Below are 18,598 nucleotides of genomic sequence, written 5' to 3' on the forward strand. Positions count from 1 at the left end.
CTTTTCTTTATTTCTGGTGTAGGATACATAAGGATGTATTAATAAACATTGCTTTTCTGCATTTGTTTGGACCGCCATTTTGTTCAACTTTAACATAATGCGTTCATGTGAATTTCTCTCAATAACTCGTTCCGGTTTATATTCAACATTCGTATAAAAAAAGTTTGCTTATTACACAATACACAACACAATAAAAATAAATCCCATCCAAAAAACAACAAAACTATAGACACAAAACGCACACGATACCCAACACTAACACACTTTTCTCACCAACGATAAACACAGAGAACAATTTAAGCGCAATCCACATAAAAAAATATAATGATGCAAGAAGATTTCATTTATAACAATAAATAATGGCACTAAAATCACGTGTGCATCAAGGGATTTTAGAATATTCACTGAGGTAAATGCCGTGCGCGAATCGGCCGATAACACTGGACAGTTTGATCGGTGTATGTATGGACGAGATCTATGAACACCCAAGCGGCATGTCCAAACAACAGACAATTTTTTAATTGAACACTTCCTTTAGTCACCTATGTCAAAGCAGTTACCCAACTTGAAGCTGTTTTAACATTGCTATGATAAATTTTGTCCTTCATGTTTGGTACCAAAGCTGTCCGTAACTACATGTAGTTTTAATAGCGAAGATAATCACATGATGCTGAACACACATGTAGTTGAGAAATTATTTCTTTGATTATCAAAATATGAAAAGTGAAGTTTTCATAGAGTACAATTTCTAAATAAACATTATTTAATTGTTTATCACTGGCTTCGATACCAGGTATTCACCTGTATTGATGTCCCTAGATCTATCTAAGCGTGATCAGTCAAGCGTCTCTAATCCCCAAACAGACCAGGAAATTTATGTGTGAATGGTTGATTATCTTAAGAATCACTATTGAATAATTAGGGGTTTATTACATTTATGTCGGAATTTTTACAACGTAATACCGAGTCCCAGCATCTTGGAACAACGTAGTAACGAGGTCTGTTTTATATAGGTTTGTTAAGAAATGGTTTTGTGCTTTGAAATTCCAACGTAATATGCGGACAAACGTAATAAAGGGGGAACGTTATAACAGGGTTCCACTGTACTACTTCTCTAAAAATGTTATTATTAGATGTATTAGCTTGAATATTCTTATATCTACAGAACGATTGCATGTAGACAAGGGACAAGAGCGTCACTCAGACATTATCCAAATGTTAAGAACTTTCTAAAAACTTCATTTTCTATAAATTTCTGAAGTAAGTCACTAAGGACTACTAGACCACTCTGTTTTGAACTGATCACTGTCAACAGTCTGAATCTGGTTTGCTAGGATCCACAATTTAAATACTGCAGAAATATCAAATGTAGCTTGTAAGACGACATACATGTATGAGAATCTCATGTTACTAATACATCATAATGTAAGCAAAATTTTCATTACATGTACTTCTCATATACAGTCTTTCACAATGAACTGACATGAATTTTGGCTCAGCGTGTTTTCCTTCCAGGAACATTTCAGATGATGAATCCTTCCAGAACTGAGTCCTAACCACATCTTGTACTTTGACGATTTAAGTTGTTGGTGTTGTAAGCAATATCTAGCTTAAAGGTACTGTGACCTGTGACTCACCTCTGCTTTGCATGGATTGGCTGGACAAGGGTTGCCATGGTGACAAGGATTTGCACATATATGATCACAGGTAGCTCTCTTCATTTGACAGGGCTGTTTACAATATTCCTTCTCTGTCTTACATGGGCCCTAGTAAATACATAAACAGTGTAAACATGTAAATACATAAACAGTGTAAACATGTAAATAAACAACGTAAACAAAGAGTGTAAACATGTAAATAAAGAGTGTAAACATGTAAATATATAAACAGAGTAATCATGTAAATAAACAGTGTAAACATGTAAATAAATAATAGATGAACATAAGCAATGTAAATACTGTACATGCAAGTGTAAACATCTATCCTTGTTATAATATTTGACTGCATACACATTTTTGATTGGAACAACAATTATAAATGAATTCAGTATTACAAATATGAACAAATGTCATCAAGCAAGGTCATGTAATAAATCTAAAACTTAAGTGATAAAAGAATATTTAGAAAATAGTCACTGTGGTAAAACTGATGTGTTATAAATTGAGGACTTCTATATATCTTTTGTGTATGTGACATTCTGTGTATTAATTTACAAATCCTATCACTGAACAAGTTTGTTGAGGCAATGTACAGGATGTATCTGCTGACAGATATTAATTATTACATTCGTTTACTCTGACCTACAATGTAATACAAATGTCTTACACTGTGACAGACTTTGGTACATTTGTGCTGTTGGCATGGCAACACTTTATTACATGGCAACCCACAGGAAATATTGTCACGATGGCAGGCAATATTCTTTCTCATCTGTAATTGAAATATTCATTTCTGTATATCATATTCAATGTGATTGTCAGTTTTTAAAATCATAATTGTGGGTTTTCTTTGTTACATGCAGTACATATGAATGCATTTCTAAAACAGAAATCTGTATAATGTTGATTATATTATTCCCATATCAAAATAATCATTTTTACTTTACGATATCATGGGTAGTCCTTGTCATACAGGCAGTCCTTTTTACATAATACCAATACAAGAATTTGGTAAAGTACAACTTGATATTCGTGCAGCCTATCCCATATCAAGTTACATTATCTAATCTCATCACCCTTGTTCTTCCTTTTTCGGCATCATCAACACATACAGATCTGCAGTCAATATATGTTTTTATAGATCTGACAAGAGTATATTGACCAAGGTGGTGAGGAAAAAGTCCGAGGTCAATATACTCGTATCAGGTCACTAAAGTCATATATTGCCTGATACCAACATGCTATAATTGTTTTTACATAATCAACTACACACTTTTTAATATTATCATAATATACATGTATTATCTGAAGCTTGTGATTACAAAACAGATGCTGCCTAAAATTGATGTTTATAAACTTTACTAAAAATAGAACACTTATAAACTCCATCCTACTAAAAATAGATTCCTTCACTAGGTATACAAATAGATTATAAATACTTTGGATTTAGGGCAGATCTAATACCTTATGTATTTTCTGTTTTGATTCTATACACTTGAAAGCAATGATATTTTGTGACATCATTATAAATTCTTCCACTCATTACCAATTTTCTCATTTTTTTAAATTTCACATATAGATGCAAGTTAATAACAAAATAAATGTCATCATATTTTACTGGTGCCTTACACATTAAAACAAATATCAAGAGTTTCTTTGTAACAGTTTCCTCTGAAAATTTTAAAATTACAGCTGAGAGAGAGCAAGAGAGAGAGCTTACCTCATGCTTTCCCATGCACCATTTCTCAGTCAGGGCTGTACAAGGGGGACAATTCTCATCACTGTGGCAGCGGTGTTGAACTGTAATGGATAAATACATTGTATCCTGCATGTTTGGAAAGTTGTGTCTGAAGTGAATTTTAATTTGATTTCATCCTGTATTATAGTAGATCTTGATCTAATGCAGGTTGGTAATTCAAAATTACATGTCCACAATCAGAGAATAACATTTAGCCTTCTTTAAAAATTGCAACTTGAAAATTTGGAAAAGATTACACAAAGAAAAAAGAATCATTGTAATCAATTGATGAAGTTCTTTTTCGTATCCAAGGTAAAATGAGATCTTTTTATAAATCATTTGATAAACACACAGGGGCTCAGTTGTCAGATATTGAAGTTTTGTATTATTTGTTTCCGAATAATAAATTGAAGTTTTGCATTATTTGTGTCCGAATAATATATTATATAAATAAAATCCATCACCAAAATCCGCTTTTTCCGTTGTTTTAAAAAAGGTGTATTATGTGTACATTAAAAAAAGTAAAACTTTGATCCCTATTATGGCCCCAACCTACCCCCAGGGGCCATGATTTTTACAAACTTAAATTTGCACTATGTCAGGAAGCTTTCATGTAAATGTAAACTTCTCTGACCCAATGCTTCTTGAGAAGAAGATTTTAAAAGATTTTCCCTATATATTTGTATATAAAACTTTGATCCCCTATTGTGGCCCCATCCTACTCCCAGGGGCCATGACTTTAACAAACTTGAATCTACACTATGTCAGAAAGCTTTCACGTAAATTTGTACTTTCTTGACCCAGTGGATCTTTAGAAGATTTTAAAATATTTTCCCTATATATTTGCATGTAAAACTTTGATCCCTTATTGTGGCCCCATCCTACCCCCAGGGGTCATGATTTTAACAAACTAGAATTTGCACTATGTCAGGAAACTTTCATGTAAATTTCAGCTCTTCCGGCCCAATGGTTCTTGAGAAGATTTTTAAATGACCGCACCCTATTTTTGTGATTATCTCTCCTTTGAGAGACATGGCCATTTATTTGAAGGAACTTGAAAGCCCTTCATCCAAGGATGCTTTCTGCTAAGTTTGGCTGAAATTGACCAAGTGGTTTGGAGAAAGTCAAAAATGTAAAAAGTTTACAGACAGAGAGATAAGACAGACAGATGACAGACAACAGGTGATCAGAAAAGCTCACTTGAGCTTTCAGCTCAGGTGAGCTAAAAACTAAAATGTTTTATAGGCATACACATACCTTGATGATCACAAGCATGCATACGAGTGCACAGCTGCATGCATTCCGGTGGTTTGGCCCCACAAGGAATAGGTGGATACATGATTTCTATTCCACAGTGGCACGGCAACTCATCAAAACCTAAACAAAATAGAATGTTATAGTCAACTCACCAAAACCTATACACAATAGAATGTTATAGTCAACTCAACAATACTTAAACAAAATAGAATGTTATATTCAACTCACCAAAACCTACACACAATAGAATGTTATAGTCAACTCAACAATACCTAAACAAAATAGAATGTTATATTCAACTCACCAAAACCTACACACAATGGAATGTTATGGTCAACTCATCAAAACCTACACACAATAGAATATTATAGTCTTTAGTCAACTCATCAAAACCTACACACAATAAAATGTTAAAGTCAACTCATCAAAACCTATACAAAATAGAATGTTATAGTCAACTCATCGAAACTACACAAACTTGAGAGAATTTTTCATAAAATAGGTCAACTCATCAAAACCTACATAAAACAGAATGTTACAAATATTTATAGGTCATCTCATCAAAACCTACATAAAACAGAATGTTACAAATATTTATAGGTCAACTCATCAAAACCTACATAAAACGGAATGTTACAAATATTTATAGGTCATCTCATCAAAACCTAAAACACCATGTTTCACAAAGCAGAACATGTTCCATGAAATAGATCAGGTTATGACAATGCTAAACCTGATGCTGTCCGGGACGTGGCTGATGGCAGTGACTGACATCAAAAGTTTGCATGTGAACAATAGAGGTGCCTCGTTAAGACAAAAACTTCATTGAAAGTTTACACGTGGACAAAATCCTCGTTAGACAAAAACTTCATTGTCACAGCTGTAACAATCCAAACACACAACTTATATCAAAGAAATCTTTCCAGTCAACGATACAATGTACAGACTCTGTGTATGCCTGCCATGTTTAAAAGTACATGCATTTGACAATGTCAAGAATGATTTCCAAATAACATATAGCATAAAACAAGAAGAGATGAAAATGTGTGTATTAATGATACATTATTTACATTTACTGATTCTTTTCTCTTATATTTCTTTTGAAATTTACATTGCTCATAGACAATGAATACATGTTTGTTGCAAACTAGTTCGATCCATTTTTGTTTTAGTACCATCTGTCAGCATAATCATTACCAAATATGAAGCATCGTCAAGGTCAAAGGTTGCATTAAGTAACGAAATGGTCAACGGTATATTTCTGTACTTAAATCTAGTTTATATATTTAAAACATACATAAAAATATAAATATAAAACATAATACATGTATGTCTTTCTTTGTTGTTTTATCGGGTGATGAAGGTAGCAATCATTGCAGAAAATCCAATTACGTGGGTTATAATTTTATCGTTTAAATGAACCCCAATTCGACTGACTGCGACTTACTGGCCATCAGACATGGAGGACAGTTGCCACGGTGACATGGCTCGTCACATCTGTGTAAACCGCATGGAAGCTTCTTTCCACAGATCTGTGAGCAGGTGTGTTCCTCCAACTAAAATAAAACGCACAATATGTACCATTGTGCATCATAGCAAAATTGCTTTACATAAAATCTACTATGACTTAATTACAAATACATAATATTTTCCTGTGACATGTAAAGACATTTTTAGAGTTGGGCACATATTTTTCTTCGTGGTACATGGTCCATCTGACTGACCATAAACTTTAAACATTTATGACTTCTCCACCTCAGGGTCAGTTTCAACAAAACTTGCCATAAAGTATCTTTGGGTGGAGGGAATTTAATGGGATGGTTCAAATCAAGGGTCAAACCCTTTTCAAAAGAAAGATAATTAAGAAATAGTGAAAATATGGTGACAACTTTTAAAAATCTTCTAATCAAGAACCACTGGACCAGAAAAGACAAAACTTATGTGAAAGCTTCCTTAATGAGTGGAGATTCAAAAATGTTCATATCATGGTCCCCATGGGTTTGATGAGGTCATAAGAGGGGATCAAAATTTTACATGGGGATATAAAGGAAATACCTTTAAAGATCTGCTTTTCAAGACCAGCCGGGCCATGATTAGTCACATTAATATGCAAGCATCTTCAGGTAGTGTAAATTCAAGATTGTTAAAATCATGACCCCACGGAGTACGACGAGGCCAAAATAGGTAAACATAATTTTATAAAGAAATACATGTACATAGGGGAAAATCTCTAATTTTATTCCCGTGAGTAACAGTGCCATGATTAGTCATATTACATGTAATATGCAAGCATTAAATTTGCAGGTAATGCAGATTGAAATTTGATCAAATCATAGCTAACAGGTAGTACAGAATCCAATTTATTCAAATCAGGCCATGGTCGGGGAGGTTAGAGTGAATCCACAATAGGAAATCAAATTTTACATTCAGAATACATTGGAAATTTGAAGAAAAAAAGAGTAACAAGGTCATATTATATCATGTCAATATGGGAACATCCCTAAGGTATGTGAATTCACTGGGGTTCTTTTCATGGACTCTTGGGTTCAGTTGGGGCTAAAATCGGGGATCAAATTTTACATAATGCACAAATACAGGGGAGTCTTTAAAAATCTTCTTCAGAACAATGAGGTCATGTTATTCATATTGAATCATCCCCATGTTGTATGGATTCAAGTTTGGTGAAACCAAATACCCACAGGGCTAGTTGGGGGGGGGGGGGGTATAATATGGGGTCAAAATTTGTCATGGGATTAAAAGTGAGTAAGAATCTTCAGAAGAACAGCGGGGCAAAAGTGATTCAGGTGAATGTTGTGGCCGATGAGTCTCTTATTTTATGCAGAATGACCAAGTGCATATATAAGTAAAAAGGATTTTGAAAAAGTGGTTTGCATGGTTCACATGCTTGTGTCTATATAACTTGACAATTGTTTTCTTTTCCCTTTTTGCCAGTTTTGTTGTTGGTGGTGGTGGTGGGGGATTAAGTAGGGCGTGTGTTGGGGGGGGGGGGGGGGGGGGTTAAGTAGTGGGGGTTGTTGTCTTACCACACAGCAGTGCTGACCACACTTGTGTCTTTGACAAGATCTCAGCTTGTTGCACTTCCTCTCACACAGAAATACACGATCTGAAACAAATCAGTAGCACTATTTATACCTACATACAACAGGTAGATAAATACATACAGCAGGTAGATAAATACATACAAGGTAGATAAATACAAACAACAGGTAGATAAATACACACAACAACAACAGGTAGATAAATACACACAACAGGTAGATAAATACATACAACAGGTAGATAAATACACACAACAGGTAGATAAATACATACAACAGGTAGAGAAATACATACAGCAGGTAGATAAATACATACAAAGTAGATGTGTACAACATGTAGATTTATTAATTTATTGATCTATGTTTTTCATCAATTACTTATCTTTCAGTTTTTCTTTTCTGTTCACAGAGGGTGTTTGATTGATTGATTGATTGTTTCTTGCTTAACGTCTCGCTGGAGAATTTTTCACTCATATGGAGACATCACCAAGACCGGTGAAGGGCTTCAAATTTAGGCCTATGCTCTGCTCATAATTAATACTACAAATTTGTTTTTTGGAGTTCTTCTTGCAAAATATTGTGATGTCATTTTTGAGATAAAAGATAGACCCTATGCCTTTGATTTTTTTGTAATGGACTTTTATTGTAAGTTACTTCTTGATTCCAGACTATGACCACAAATCTTTTTTTGACTAACAAGACGTGTACCTTGTAGCTTCATGACTTCAGTACATGGGAACTCTTTCTTGAACTTGGTACATCGACAGGTCAGCTCCGTGGTCAGGTCACATGATCCACACTCCCCCTCGTGACATTTCTGCTCACACAGATGGGGCTTTTCTGAAGAAAGTGAACATAAAAACTAACACGACACTGCAAGAACACAAAATGCATTTAGATTCAGGGCAAATTTAACCATTTATTTTCACACCCAATGAAAGGAAACAAACCAAACTAGATGTGTCAATATGACACGAATGCCCCGGCTAACATACAAGTTCAAAATATTTAAAAATCCAAGGATCTGAAAATACATGTAGCATTAGGTGCAAATAACACAAAAATTACACGTAGAGTAACTGCTTTTGTTTTGTTTTTTAGGATATTTTTTAATAAGTAGTAGAGAGAATTGAATTACACTTGTTTTAAAGAGCATGGAAACACAAGACGGACTCTCTAACACAAATCAACACCGTTTGTTCATTATGTCAAGTCTAATTAAATAACAAATTTATTGACTTGGATATTTTTGAATGGTAATGTAGATCAGTAAACAAGCAAGTGAAACTTAGTGATGGGAAACCAGAAATTTTTCATAATCGGTTATCAAATATAATCGAAAGTATATAATCGATTAAATAATCAAAAAGATTGAGCACTTTTATTTATAGTAATAAAAGGCCTTAAAATTTTCTAATCGCCTTTATTCAATTATTGGCGTATTTTTCCAAACACAACCTGCAAGCTGTGTAAGATGTGTCTAGATTGGCTTTTGTGGCTGGTCTCTCCTTTTTCTTAACAAATCCAAAATAGTCTTTCCAGGATATGGAGATATTTCTTGTGGCGCATTCTTATTATCATTCAGATCGGTATCACATGGTGCAGCCGCCATAGATTTTTACCTCAGAAGAAAATGTCAAGTCGTACGAAGTTATTTCGTTTTTTACGCCATGTTCTTATTTTTTCAAAATTAATCGATTATGAAAATTGTAATCGATGATTGACATCTAGAGACTTATAGTGACCGACTTGAGATTGTCGGTGATAATCGTCCCATCACTAGTGAATCTTAACCTGTAATTCATTATGATAACAAAAGGTACACACTGACATCTACGTCATTATCTACACGCACATTTACCAGGCAACAGGAAAAGTATGGAATTAACAGTGAAAATTTTCCAGGTCAAATGCAACATCTCTGACATTTTTTACTAAAAATATATTTTCATCTCTTCTATACGAAGAGTTCTTGTAAGATTTCTGAAATAGAATTAAATTCTATAGTGTAGTAATACCATACTTCGTATTTTGGCAGTTAGCTCAGTGGTTAGATTACCTATCTAAAAATGCAAGGGTAACAGGTTTGAAGAAACTGGAAATTATTTTCATTTCATAAAATTCTCTTGGAACAACCTTGGTGACAAAACAAGGTCTTTTATCATCAATGTTTACTATTTCAAAGGACGACACATGGTTTTGTTTATGTGGCACATGAATGATTAAAGGGACTCGTTCATGATTTTTGATAAAAATATTTTTCATTTTTTATGTTAAACATTAAAAATGCAACTCTTTTAATGTTGACAGCCAAAATTTTGACCTTCTGAATGCAGGAATAAAAGCAATATTTTAGCCTTAAATCTGTGTTATATAAACAAAGACTCGAGTCTTTTTATGTATACACTGTACAAACAAGTGAAATATTGATTTTGTAATATAAAGCATCTTAATTTTGCATAGTCACAAATTTTAACTTTTAGATAACAAATTTTACCCAAAAAAAGCTTGAAATGTGAAGGATATAATAAACTTAGATCGATATCCATTTCTTTTGAAAATTTCGTAAACAATAACATATCGCAATCTTAGTTTACAAAACAAATAATGAACTCTCTAAAATGAGCTTCTGTGATAATATATAACCTTAATTTTATGTGAAATCTTTTAAATACATTAGACAGTAGATTTTGATCATTAAAAATGAAAAAGAAAATTTTGGTGAAAATAATTTGCATAATTATGAACCTGTGCTACTCGTTCATTTAGTTTTTACAAACCCGTGTAATGAACCTGGGAAAAATACTGTGGTGTGATAAATCAATTTATTAATTTTTCTAACAATCATATTTAGTCCCCTGTTTATTTCCTTACACTTTATTACTACACTTTGGCACTAGTATTTATTTATTTTTCATTACAGTTCTACACTAGTAATTAAGGTTCACGCCTCCAGGTACAAATTATTTAATATAAAGACCAGGGCTAGTTGCACAAAGACGAGTGAATTTTAACTGACAGTCTATATCTAGATAACGCTATATAAAAGTAAGAGTCAATGGGGGAAGTTAACTGTCTGTTAAAGTTAACTAACGTTGTACAACTGGGTTCTGTCAAATTAAAAGGAACGAGTTAAAAAACTGCCTACTTACACTGATTAGTTAACCCATTCTTTCCTTTTGATTCTACATAACATAGTTCAGTTTAGTCTTTGTTTGACTAGCTGATCTTCTACTTTTAAATTCTCCATTATTAAAAGTTTTATTACTTACTTGGCGGCCCGCATTTCAGAGGTTTTCTACACCTGCCCCCGCAGTTAGGTATGGGGTCCAGACAGGACTGCCTGGGGGTGGGGCTCAGCTCACTCAACTCCCTGGCACCACAGGGACAGGTCGTTACGGCTTCGGGGAGGAGGTGACATGGCTGACAGGGCCCCTCGTGACAAACCTCTGTACACATGTGATTACCACAGTTCAGTTCCCTATCACAATAGATATAGGATTTATCTGTTTGTTGTTAAGGTAAACAATCAATAATGTTTACATTTCCAATCCTTTTGCTTTTGATATCTTTATAAATTATAGTGATAACCATTTCCTCATGAACGCGCTGTAGTTGTACACGTTACACGTGCGAATCTTTCTTCCTTTTTTTTTTTAGGTTCACACAATATTTATTCATGTAATGACAGTCAGGGTTTTGACATCATACCCTTACAAACCCACCTGACTAAGGGGTACAGGGTATTTTATCTACCATTTACTATTACGTATGAATCTTGATAAATTATAGAAGCATCTAGTTCAACAGCTGGGCATTCCAATAGAAGTGAAGTAGAATGCATATATAAAAATATCAATTTTATTTTTCAAAATACATGAAGGTATAAATCGAAATACCTCACACCAGCATACTAACATGCTTCATGAAGTACTGTATGCCTGTGTGAAGCGCCACAGTTCATGAGATTCATATCTTTTGAATTCAAATCTTAAGGTCATAGGATACTAAAGATTTTGGCCCATCAAATGAAGTAGGATTTTGCTGTGTTTACGTGGGATTTTCTAAATCAGTAAATCAGTCGTTAATATTATGAAATGCACCAATACAAAGATATTTTTGAAGGATTTATATTTTTGGGTAATGTTTTTCCATTGAATTTTTGAGTAAATATTTGTGAATAATGCAAAAAAAAGGAGATGGTTTCATAATAATGAAAATGTGGTAAATATGAGTTTTTTATAATTACATCAAAAAACTTACAAATAATTTTACTAATTTCTATTACAATAATAATTTTTGGGTATCCTATATCCTTCATCAAAATTTGCAGCCCTTCACCAGCAATGATGACCTCTGCATATGAGTGAAAAATTCTTGAGCAGGACAATAAATAATCTACAATCAACCAACATCAACAAAATTTGAATGCTGACCAATTGCAGTGGGTCACCAGAATTTACTCTTGTTCCCCTGATCTGCAGACAAACCAGCATTACTACTCACCTGGCACAGGTATGGCCACAACCAAAGGACTCTGTGAACGACTCGCTGCTACCACAAGTTACTTCCCTTGTTTCATGGTTACCATAGCATTCTGTAATCATGAAAATTGAACTACCGTAAACCTACTTATTTTCACAAGTGAGAAATTTTTACTAGAATAGTGAGAACCTAATCTTTGCAAATATTTCTTGTCACAAACCAGGCAATTAATGTCTCTTGTATTTGTTTAAGAAAATCTAAGTCTAAAAAATTAATCGCCGTGAACTACTTCATCACTGGTAAAGTGCAAAATAAAGTAGTCACGAATAAAAGATGGACTACAGTAATTTATTTTCATTTCATTTCATATTGAATATGTTTTAAAAATATAAATCTGTGACAAACTACTTTGTTTCGGGTCTGCAGAGGTTAATAAAATCAGGATTGAAATAAAAAATCTTTACAAAACAGATGAAAAAATATCAACTGTTTATTTTAAAACTTCGGATATACTGAAAACAATCTGTTGGTCCGCTGAATTTCAATTCTTCTGGAGTAAACTGCATCAGATCCTGACCTTGTCACATAACCTTTGCCCTTTCCATGACCTTTTACCTTGTTTAATGACCTCCTGACAGGGGTCACAGGGACCATCATGACAGACAGCCTTACAGAAATGTTTCCCACAGTTCCGCTGTCTTTCACAGACATCGGCACATTTAAGGATCTCCACACTGCTGCACTTCACGGACTGACTACAACGAAAATTAACAACCAATCAAAATCTTCCGACTGCAGTTTTACAAACTGTAACGGGGATAATGTTACTGCTTGTCCACATCAAGTGTTACTATTGCTCATTTTTAGTGTTTTAATTTTTTCTATCTAAATTGCCTGAAGCAAAAACTTATTGAAATTTACATCTTCTGGGATTGCCAACAAGCATTAGTTAATGCACTGTGAGCATGCCAATTTCAATCAAGCTGCAGTCGACCCTATAGAGGCAAGTGTTCAAATGTGACACTGAACTGGGACAAGCAGTACTTCTGCAATAAGTTGTTAACGATATCGATTTTGCTGAAAACTTCAATTTTCACTCTATAGACAGAGCACAATATCAACAGGTGCCCTTTAGATCCATTGTTTTCCAAATAAAATAGTATTACATAGGAATGCACTGTTAAAGACATTTCCTTATCACTAGCGATGCAGCATCACTAGCGGTACAGCATCACTAGCGGTGCAGCATCACTAGCGGTACAGCATCACTAGCGGTATAGCATCACTAGCAGTACAGCATCACTAGCAGTATAGCATCACTAGCGGTGCAGCATCACTAGCGGTACAGAATCACTAGTGGTGCAGCATCACTAGCGGTACAGCATCACTAGCGGTATAGCATCACTAGCGGTGCAGCATCACTAGCGGTGCAGCATCACTAGCGGTGCAGCATCACTAGCGGTATAGCATCACTAGCGGTATAGCATCACTAGCGGTGCAGCATCACTAGCGGTATAGCATCACTAGCGGTATAGCATCACTAGCGGTGCAGCATCACTAGCGGTATAGCATCACTAGCGGTACAGCATCACTAGCAGTATAGCATCACTAGCGGTACAACATTACTAAAACCTGGTAACAAAGAAATGACACGGACAGTTAATACAGTCATGGCGTTTCATGATCAACAGAATTTTCGGCATCTCATTTCTCAATTTTCTAACCCAAGGGAATGAAAATTGTCTCATGATATGCAGTAATTCATTATGTGATTGTGATAACCATGTTTATCTGTACAGCTTTCTACTATAGAATCCTACCTTGTTTTTCCACATAGACAGGAGCGAGAGACAACGGCAGTACAAGGAGGGCAAGGCCCAGGGTGACACAATCTGAAACACAATCACAATATAGAGGCAAAGCCCGGGGTGACAAAATCTGAAACACAATCATAATATAGAGGGCGAGGCCCAGGATGACACAATCTGAAACACAATTACAATAGAGAGGACAAAGCCCGGGATGACACAATCTGAAACACAATTACAGTACTGAGGGCAAGATATTCTACAAACAGCATTAGGAAATTAACAAAATTACAATCAGTTTGTTCACATTTGATACATGTTGAAGTAGTGTTTCCAGTTGTCAGACCTATTTACAGCTGACCTATTAATGTTTACATATGTGACAGTGGTGTTTATAGTTGACCTATTAACACTTACATGTTACAGTGGTGTTTACAGCTGACCTATTTACACTTACATAAAACAGTGATGTTTACAGTTGACCTATTTACACTTAACATGTTACAGTGGTGCTTACAGCTGACCTATTTCCACTTGCATGTTACAGTGGTGTTTACAGCTGACCTATTTCCACTTACATGTTACAGTGGTGTTTACAGCTGACCTATTTACACTTACATGTTACAGTGGTGTTTACAGTTTGCTGAGCGGATTTTTTTGCATACTTCACCACAGCTATGTGGAGTTTCCATTCTGTTCCACTCTGGGTCTCGTACTTTTCCTGAGAGAAAAAAAAAACCCAGTAAAAAGTTTATTAATGAATGTCATGGAAAGATCTATGGTTTATCAATTGAGACACAGATTTATCATTGGATAGAGAAACAGAATTATCAATAGATAGAGACATAGATTTATCAATGGATGGAGAGACAATTATCAATGGATAGAGAGACAAATTTATCAATAGATAGAGACAGATTTATCAATGGATAGAGAGACAAATTTATCAATAGATAGAGACAGATTTATCAATGGATAGAGAGACAGGATTATCAATAGATAGAGAGACAGATTTATAAAAGGATACAGACACAGAATTATCAATGGATAGAGAGATTCATCAATGGATAGAGGGACATATTTATCAATAGATAGAGACAGATTAAAATCTTATCAATGGATGATATAAAGACATTTATCAATTTTTCAGCAATTATATTAAAGACATTTTAATTTCAGTGATAAATAAATGAGCAAAATGGCATACACATAATTTCATATCTTCATGCATTAATCACTTTGTCCACATGAGACATGGAAACAGACTTACTGCATGAAAAGATTTGATAGGTACACACTCACCGCAGAAACACCTGTACTGATTGGGCACTTTGTCAGCCGTATTTTGACAAGCAGGACACCTCCAGCCGTACTCAGAAGCTACGGAATTCAGAAAACATCTTAAAATTACTAAACTCAAAATGCACTGTATGGCTATATTTGTTATGTACAATATATACTATGTTAATGAATATTGATAAAATCCTCTTAATACATAATTTAAACAAATATAGGTTAAGCAGTTTTGTCTATGAAACTTGAGACCAGGTGTTTTATTGTCTATTGCCTATTTCGGCTTGAAACTTGGGCTACTATCACTTTCACTTTTAAATCAGCTATCATAAATGTGAAGAATGTAAAGGACCTTCAAAATGAATCACTACCCCAGCGGTTAGCAACATCCCAATCATACTGTAACTAAGCACATGGAAAACGACTAACTTTAGCATCACACCTTGTCAGTTAGTTTTTCTTTAGCATCACACCCTGTCAGTTTTTCTTTAGCATCACACCCTGTCAGTTTGTGATTTAGTAGTTACCTTCCACTCTCGCAGTGGGCGACCTTGCCCAGGTCTTGATGCAGCGGAGATGGAATACATGATAGCATCCATTGCAGCTCCACACAGCATTCTGTCCTCGAACTGTCTCACAGCACACCATGCACTCATATGTTCCCATTGTTAACTGCTCAATTAGGAGGGCTGTCAGAAAATGGAAATAAAATCATTAACTGCTCAATTAGAAGGGCTGTCAAAAAATGGGGGGGGGGGGGGGGGATACACAGTAAATTTACTATCTTTAGTGATGGGTTTCAGAATGTACTTGAGTAATGTAACCACATGAATTTCTGTCAGAATATAAGTATTTTTGGTTTGAACTGATCTTTGAGCAGTTTGAAGCACACTCCTTCAGTTCATTTAAGATGATTTAACGATTTCACCAAATATGATTATGCCAATGACCTAGATCAGTTTCACCATAAATAGACTAAAATGAATGCATGAAGAAATACTGAACCTCGTTGACTTTCGTCCACTTTTCCTGAGGCTGTTCTGACGACCGCTGGTCTTCTCTGTCCTCTGTGATACTGATGATCCTGTTTCCTTGCCTGTTTGTGCATGTCTTTCTCCCGACGTTTTCCCTCCCTATCATCCTGGTACCTGTTTCTCATAGTGTCATGACCGCTTTGCTCACCCATTACTTCAGAACCTTTGTGTCTACTAGACTCTTCGACAATTTCAAACATAAAATCAGATACAGGCATTTTATTGGAGCTCCCTGTCATACTAGACTTTTCATTACCTTTAACAGTCACTGCATTCTCTTTATCAATATTCTTACGATCCTTTTCTGTATTTGTATATTCTCGTCTCGTCTTGGGAGATGACCTTGATTTCTCACTGCCATAATCACGATAATGATTGTACGTTTTAGCACCACTTTCAGAAGGACCAGCATAATCTCTTGGACTGTACTTTTGGCGATTATCCTTCTTATTCTGGTACTGCCTACCTTCCCTGCTGTCTTCACCTTGCCAATTTTCCTTCGTGTCACTGTTATATCTACCTCTCCTTGGGTCAGAACTGTTTCTATTTCCCCTTTGACTCTTTCTAAATTCTCCAGGCTGGCTTTGATACTGCGCGGACTTTTGGTTTACGGGTTTCGCTGAATACACTCTGCTTCCTTCTTGTCCTTTTCTTTCACACTCTATAGTCTTTGAACTTTTAGCTGATTTACTACTAAATGACGCAAAATTTTTTTCAAAAAAATCTTGATCAGAAGTGTAGGTTTTACTCCTCTTTTCCTGAACACTTATATCTGCTGGTGACTCCTCATTATTATTAGATCTTTCCGTTTCTTCATTTTCTTTATCAGTTTCCCCTTGGTAGCTGCTCCTGTTCACTTCAGCACTCTGATATTTACCTCTTCCTTCTGGAGTTTTTCTTGGTGCTGTATTTGCTTCTCTTTCTCTGTTATCAATCCCCTTCCGTCTCCCACTTTCATTCTTCTTGTGAGATTGACCTACTTCTTGGCCTGATCCGTGTACTTCTCCTTTCTGATTTCTGCTATAACCTTGACCTCTTCCGTATCTTTGACCTTGATATCTCTCATATCCCTGATCATGACCTCTTTCATATATATAATTATGACCACCCCTTTGACCTTGAGCACTACCTCTTCTATAACCTTGACCCCTACCAGACTGTGGACGTTGTTGTTTTCTGCCATGCGTCATCTGGTTATTATAATAATTCATATCAATTTCTGTTTCGGGGCTAACAAAATGGATGCCCTGTACACCTTGAGCCTCAGATGGTTGTGCTGGAAAGTTGCTAGCACCTAAGTTTGGAACATAGAAATGTCCAGGTGGAGGATTTTGGAACAGCGCAGAGTTAAAGACAGGAGGAGGATAATTTACTGGTGGTGGGTACGGTATATTCTGAGGGTCAAATTCTGCATAGCTTTGCTGGTTGTCAGGAGTATTGGAGTAATAGAACGACATCTCTGTAGCTCTGCAAAGGAAAAAATATGTCACATATTTTAGGGACATTTTGAAATGGGGGGAAAACGCAGAATATTTTTAAGGAAGATACAACATTTGTACATATATATCTCTTGTATTTCATTAAAAAAACACATTAGAAATATTATTTTATATAAAGATTAGTGTCTCAAAATGAATCAGTATTGCATGAAAATTTATTTAGATACTCTATAAGTGTCTATACGCTGTGATATTGTGAAAAATAAGTTTTTGACAAAAAATCAAGAATTTGAATTTTTTCTATCAAATTTTTAAGTAAATAAAAGGAAAGGACCCTCACAAGATTTCCTGAAAATTTCACATTCCCACTGTCTTTCTTTGACAAGTTGTGTATTAATTTATCAAAATTCATTAAATCAAGTACTAATTGTGTACAATTTTCCATGCAAATCAGGTTGTATAATATTTATTTTCTAAGAAGGAAAGGGTTAAAACAAAAACACATCAAGTGAAGATTCAAAGACTTTAATCAAATGTGGAGATTACTAATACAGTACATATAACTGATGTGATGAAAAACTTGGAAATTATTTGGAACTGAGAACATTTTCAGAACTAGACGATTGAGTGTACAAATCAAATGTGGAAAGTGGATACTAGATCTATTGAACAAAGAGGGAAGTTAACAGTCAGCAATTACTGAATTAACGTAAAGCAAACAAACTGTGCGAATGTAAAGCAAAAATAAAAATAGAGTTGTAACAGTAACTTGTAGCTGAGTTGAACGTTTAATTGAAGTAACTGCAACTTAGTGCAAGTTATAGTGC

The 18,598-nt window shown here is 35.0% G+C and overlaps 1 protein-coding gene across 1 annotated transcript in view; it reads right to left on the reverse strand.

Moving 5' to 3' along the window:
* Positions 1–18,598, reverse strand: part of LOC125666867 (transcriptional repressor NF-X1-like) — a 29,512-nt gene that overhangs the window by 10,542 nt on the left and 372 nt on the right. Inside the window, exons 2-16 of the mRNA XM_048900193.2 lie at positions 16,304–17,799; positions 15,826–15,987; positions 15,308–15,385; positions 14,624–14,726; positions 14,018–14,089; positions 12,813–12,952; positions 12,219–12,309; positions 10,985–11,193; positions 8,421–8,552; positions 7,698–7,777; positions 6,101–6,209; positions 4,654–4,773; positions 3,379–3,458; positions 2,326–2,430; positions 1,638–1,766 (exon numbers count right to left, since the gene is read on the reverse strand). Of these exons, the coding sequence (XP_048756150.2) occupies positions 1,638–1,766; positions 2,326–2,430; positions 3,379–3,458; positions 4,654–4,773; positions 6,101–6,209; positions 7,698–7,777; positions 8,421–8,552; positions 10,985–11,193; positions 12,219–12,309; positions 12,813–12,952; positions 14,018–14,089; positions 14,624–14,726; positions 15,308–15,385; positions 15,826–15,987; positions 16,304–17,789 (3,096 nt within the window). The 5' untranslated portion in view covers positions 17,790–17,799. The remainder of the gene's footprint in view (positions 1–1,637; positions 1,767–2,325; positions 2,431–3,378; positions 3,459–4,653; positions 4,774–6,100; positions 6,210–7,697; positions 7,778–8,420; positions 8,553–10,984; positions 11,194–12,218; positions 12,310–12,812; positions 12,953–14,017; positions 14,090–14,623; positions 14,727–15,307; positions 15,386–15,825; positions 15,988–16,303; positions 17,800–18,598) is intronic.

This window comes from Ostrea edulis, chromosome 10 (genome assembly GCF_947568905.1).
Source record: "Ostrea edulis chromosome 10, xbOstEdul1.1, whole genome shotgun sequence".
Classification (NCBI taxonomy): domain Eukaryota; kingdom Metazoa; phylum Mollusca; class Bivalvia; order Ostreida; family Ostreidae; genus Ostrea; species Ostrea edulis.